Source organism: Bactrocera tryoni, unplaced genomic scaffold, assembly GCF_016617805.1.
Source record: "Bactrocera tryoni isolate S06 unplaced genomic scaffold, CSIRO_BtryS06_freeze2 scaffold_240, whole genome shotgun sequence".
Classification (NCBI taxonomy): Eukaryota; Metazoa; Arthropoda; class Insecta; order Diptera; family Tephritidae; genus Bactrocera; species Bactrocera tryoni.
The window spans coordinates 219090-224697 of NW_024395967.1; the positions used below are offsets into that span (position 1 = coordinate 219090).

A 5608-nucleotide genomic window follows, 5' to 3' on the forward strand; every position below is an offset into this window, starting at 1 on the left:
TTTAATGGCTTTAAGTCGATCAACTCCTTACTTGGAGAGAGGTTGGCGATAGTTGGCTTTGGTTTGCTCATTTTGCTTGTTTAAATTAAATTTCCAAAAAAAAAAGACTACAAACAGATATATTAAGAATCGATAACGAAAACGAAAAAATATGTATATATCGATTCCCAAATATACGAAAGCCAAACCAATAGCAATAAAGGTTGGAAACAAATATATTTGGAATCGGTTACGAAAACGAGAAAAAATAATATCGATTCCCAAGTATACGAAAGCCAAACCGATGAGTTATGCAAAATGTGCAATAGCACAGTTGAAAATTTAACTCGAAAAAAAATTGTCCAATAATTAAATTTGCGAAAACACGAGATAATATGCGAAAAAACTGACCGAATTAAAATTTTAAAATTATGCGATTTACAAAAAGGTCGCACCTTAATGTAGACGAATTCGCAATCCCAAAATCCCTTCACATTCATTTCAATATATGTAGATAACATGTATATGTATAATATATAATAAATGTAGAAAACGATATATATATATGTATAAATATGCGTGTAATGTGAAAAGGGAGAGCCAAAAACTGAAAGTGTGCGTTTGCAGTTTTATTATTATTGTTTTTTGTTTGCACCACTTTCAATAATTCGCACTCGTTACCTGTGCAGAGCGGATCGATGTCGTGTATGCAATCGATCGCATCACACATTGCTGCACCAGTACCCGGTTTCCTTCCCCGCTGCATCTAATCCGCAACAATCAACCACACATGCCATGCATACAGCGAGTATGCCGGATCGGGTAATGTTGGCGACAGCTGTTATTCAAGTGAGGACCAGTTATGGTGAATACCTGCCTGCGAGAGCGTTACTGGACTCAGGTTCCCAAGTCAACTTTATGACGGAGGACTTGGCACAAAAGTTGCGGATTCGTCGCCAACACAAAACGTTAAACATAATAGGAATTGGAAATTCCAATACGAAAGTGGAGACAAAATTAAGCGCGTTTGTTAAGTCGCGGGTAAATAATTACGAATTTTTGGAGGAATTCTGGATAATGAGTTGCATTTTGGCTAATCATCCAGACCATAACATAAATGTTAATGACTGGAAAATTCCGCACAATATTAAATTGGCGGATCCAGAATTCCATAAATCAAAAAAGATTGATATCTTATTGGGTGCAGAAACTTTTTTGGATCTGTTAGCGGTTGGCCAAATTAAAAGTGGCTCTAATCAACCAACGCTACAGAAAACCCTTTTAGGGTGGGTTGTGTCTGGCAAATATGCCAGCAATCTAAGTCCCCTCCTTCTGCAACTAGCACATTCTGCCAATCTGAAGATGACTTAACGTCAGTTAATTCGGTGGTCCAAAAGTTTTGGGCTTTAGAAGAATTACCTTTAGAAACTGGCATCAAATTCACACAAGAGCAAAAAGAGTGTGAAAAATTTTTCGTGAAAACAACTCAAGTATTGCCTTCGGCTTCAGGTCAGAATGCCGTTTACAGCTGACCGTAAGTTACTCGGTCACTCTTATGAAACCGCAGTTCGGCGGTTTCAGGCCCTGGAGAGAAGAACGTTGAAAGATCCAGAACTTCGCAAAATGTATCTGGACTTTATGAATGAATACAGAGCGCTGAGTCACATGAGCCCAACAAACAATAAGATCCCGAGTGAGCCACACTATTTCATTCCGCATCAATGCGTTTTAAGACCCGAAAGCACAACAACCAAATTTCGTGTTGTTTTTGACGCTTCGAGTCGTACTTCTTCTCAAATTTCATTGAATGAACTTTTGATGGTAGGCCCAAACATCCAAGAAGAATTGTACTCAACTCTTCTTCGTTTTCGTTTACACAAGTACGCTTTAACGGCAGACATTACTAAAATGTACCGCCAAATAATGGTGCACGAAGAAGACAGAAATTGTCAGCTTATTGTGTGGAGAGAGCATCCCTCAGAGCATATTAAAATTTTTCGACTTAACACCGTTACTTATGGCACTGCGTCTGCACCATTTCTCGCAACACAGTGATTACAAATGCTCAGCGATGCTAATACAACTAAATACCCACTCGGTTCATTGGCCATTAAAAGAGACTTTTATGTTGATTACTTGATGACAGGATCTAAAAATTTGGAGTCTCTAGATCTTATAAGAAGTGAAGTAATTAAAATATTAAACTCGGCAGGATTCACCTTAACGAAGTGGTTTTCGAACCACCCTAAATTTTTTGACAATGATTGCACTGAAAAGTCATTAAGCTTCAATGACAAAAATTCAACTAACACACTAGGAATCCATTGGTTGCCGAAATAGGATTTGTTTCGATTTGTTTTGGATGCCAACTTTAATGATCTGCGAGCCACTAAACGGAACATATTGTCAGTCTCCGCTCGCCTTTTCGATCCTCTATGATTATTAGCCCCACTAGTTTCCAAAGCAAAAATCTTATTGCAAGAGCTTTGGATTCAAAAACTAGATTGGGATGAGTCGATTCCATTGCATTCTCCGACGCTTCAATAAGAGCGTACGGATGCTGCATATACATACGAAGCCAATCTGCTAGTGGTGTCAAATGTACGATGCTTACTGCAAAGTCTAGAGTGGCTCCGCTGAAGACCAAGTATCTTCCTCGTCTTGAGCTCTCGGCAGTACATCTTCTTGCCAAATTATTGCGCCAATGTTGAATCGACGATTCGAAAAAATCACATTTTGGACAGACTCTGAAATCGTATTGCATTGGGTAAAAACGCATCCATCTTCATTACAAACCCTTGTTGCAAATAGAGTGTCTGAAATTCAAGAATTGACTGACAATGTACAATGGCGACATGTGCCAACGAAACAAAATCCTGCGGATCAAGTGTCTTGTGGCTGTAACGTGGACGAATTGAATAATTCTATATGGTTTGGCGGTCCACAGTTCCTCCTAGAAGACCCCGATTTATGGCCAATAAACGCTTACTTCCAGCTCTCCCCAGAAAACGAAGCCTTAGAGAAGAAGAAAAACGCTTTGACATTGTCTGCAAATGTGAACGATAACACTATAATGGAGCTGATTGAAAAATTCTCTTCTCATCAAAAGTTGCTTCGTGTGGTCGCATATTTATTGCGATTGATCAGATGACCAAAAATGCCTACTGTGGGAAGAGCTCTGACTGCAGACGAATTAAACTTGAGTTTTTTGAAAATTGTCCAGGTGATTTAACATTCCGAGTTTGCGAGTGAAATCCAAAAACTGGCTAAAGGCACGACGCTACCTGCCAACTGTCAAAAACTTAACCCGTTCTTGCATAAGTACTCGGATACGTCGCTTTCTTTTTAATTAATCCGAGTATGAGGTCGCCTATTAAATGCACCTCTCCCATACGATGCCAAATTCCCATTATTACTGAATAAAAATTCGCATTTCGTTATCACTTATTTACGGTTCCTGCACTTTCGAAATCACCACGCTGGAGCAAAAGCGTTGGTTGCGCTTCTTCGAGATCGCATATGGCTAATTAATGCCAGAGAAGCTTGCAGTAGAACCGTAAGAAATTGTACACACTGCTTTCATTACAAGCCGAAGTTGCAAACCCAAATAATGGGAAATTTCCCAGTTGAAAGACTTCGAGCGTTACGACCCTTTCTGATATGTGGCGTAGATTTTTGTGGTCCCATATATACAACGTTAAAAATACGTGGTCGACCACCCGTAAAAACTTATATAGCAGTTCTCGTTTGCTTCACTTCAAAAGCAGTACATTTAGAACTAGTCTCGGATCTATCTACTAATTCCTTTATTTTCGCCCTCAAAAGGTTTATTGGTCGCCGAGGGATGCCACAGACGATATACACCGACAACGCAACCAACTTTGTCGGCGCCGACCGCAAGCTGCGCGAGCTGAAGGAGGCCTTTCTAGCGCAAGCTCCAGAGCTAATGGGATTCGCAGCCGAAGAAGGATTCAGATTCGGCTTTATACCACCCAGGGCGCCGCACTTCGGCCGAATATGGGAGGCGGCGGTGAAGTCCGCCAAGCATCTGGTCGTTCGCGCACTCGGCAACGCTCTACTAACGACGGAAGAGCTCTCAACGCTATTGGCCGAAGTGGAGGCCATCCTCAACTCTCGCTCCCTAGTACCTCTGAGCCGAGACCCCAACGACGGCTAGGCGTTAACACCAGCGCATCTATTAATAGCATGCTCCCTGCGGGCATTACCCCCAGAGAAAGTGCCAAGGGTGCCAGTTCGTTGTTGCGAGAGATGGCAACTTGTTTGCTGTCTCAAGCAACAGTTCTGGCGACAGTGGTCCAAAGTATACCAGACGGGCCTTCAGGAACGCAATAAGTGGCTGCACCCATCACGCAATATGCAGTTCAACGACCTCGTTCTCGTCCACGAGGACAACGTGCCGTCGCAGCAGTGGGTACTAGGGCGCGTCATCGCAACCGTCGAAGGGCAAGACGGCAAGGTGCGAGTCGCAGACGGAGCAACCAAGACGGGCACGATTAAGCGCCCCATCCACAAACTGGCCGTCCTTCCACTGGATATTGAAGGAATCTGATTCTGTCAAGGTGGCCGGTGTTGCGTCAAGCGATAAAAAATACATTTAAACCTAAAACTAAAATTATGTAAATTTAATTGAATTAAAATATTGAATTATATTATTGTGTACTTACCTTAATAATCCATTTGTAATATATATAATAATATATTACTCACCTTACTTACCTCAACGTATACTTTTACAATAGTTAACGAAAGTTAAAAATTATTATACTTACCAATTTTTTTTTAATTGCCTGACCGGACACTTGACTTGCAGAAAATTGCGACGGCGAAATAGCGAAGAAAAAGGAAACGCTTGCGATCTCGATTGCGGTCATATAACAAATTCATGGTTTCGGGATCATATTGAAAGCACCCCGTTTCATCACCAGTCACAATCGAATATTTGTAGTTTATGTCCTTTCTCGACCCCTTAATGAAATCCTTACAATGTAGGATTCGTAGACATTTTTGCTCTTCAGTCAATTTGTGCGGAACAAACTTACAGCACACCTTCCGTAAACCCAATTTATCTATTTAAATGAATGGAGTCTTTGGTGATATTTAACTCCATTTCCATCTAACGTAAAGAAGATTTTCGCTCATTCTTAATAAATTTCTGCACTTTTTCAATATTGTTTTGGGTAATCACTGATTTTGGCCAACCTGCCTTCTGTTCGTCACAGAGGTCCTCACGACCTTCTTGGAATCGCTTAAACCACTCATGCACATTACTACGGGATAGGCACTGATCACCATAAACTTTTTTCATCATTTGAAATTTTTCAGTAAACGTTTTCCCAAGTTTAAAACAAAATTTAATATTTGCTCTTTGCATTTTACGACCGATGACCAAAAGTTGCTGTCACTTTTTGATCGATAACATCGATTGTAGTTATCCAATTGTCTTAAAATTTTTACGAAATGTCAACAAGAGATCAAACTTTTTATTTCATATACCCACCAATAGGTTGCGCCACCAGAAACAGTTACATTTAAAAAGTTCTGTTTCTTTTGCGACAGACCTTGTATATTAGGTTGGAAAATCTATATATATAAAATTAAGTGCCAAAAC

General features: G+C 40.4%; 1 protein-coding gene across 1 annotated transcript; it reads left to right on the forward strand.

Moving 5' to 3' along the window:
* Window positions 1-3823: 3823 nt before the first annotated feature.
* Window positions 3824-4156, forward strand: LOC120780219. Its single transcript, XM_040112474.1, has one exon. It carries the CDS (start codon window positions 3824-3826, stop codon window positions 4154-4156), a length of 333 nt encoding a protein of 110 aa, XP_039968408.1.
* The last annotated feature ends 1452 nt before the right edge of the window (window positions 4157-5608 follow it).

Coding starts and splice junctions, on each gene's coding strand:
- LOC120780219 (XM_040112474.1), top strand. CDS start 3,824: ATGCCACAGACGATATACACCGACAACGCAACCAACTTTGTCGGCGCC.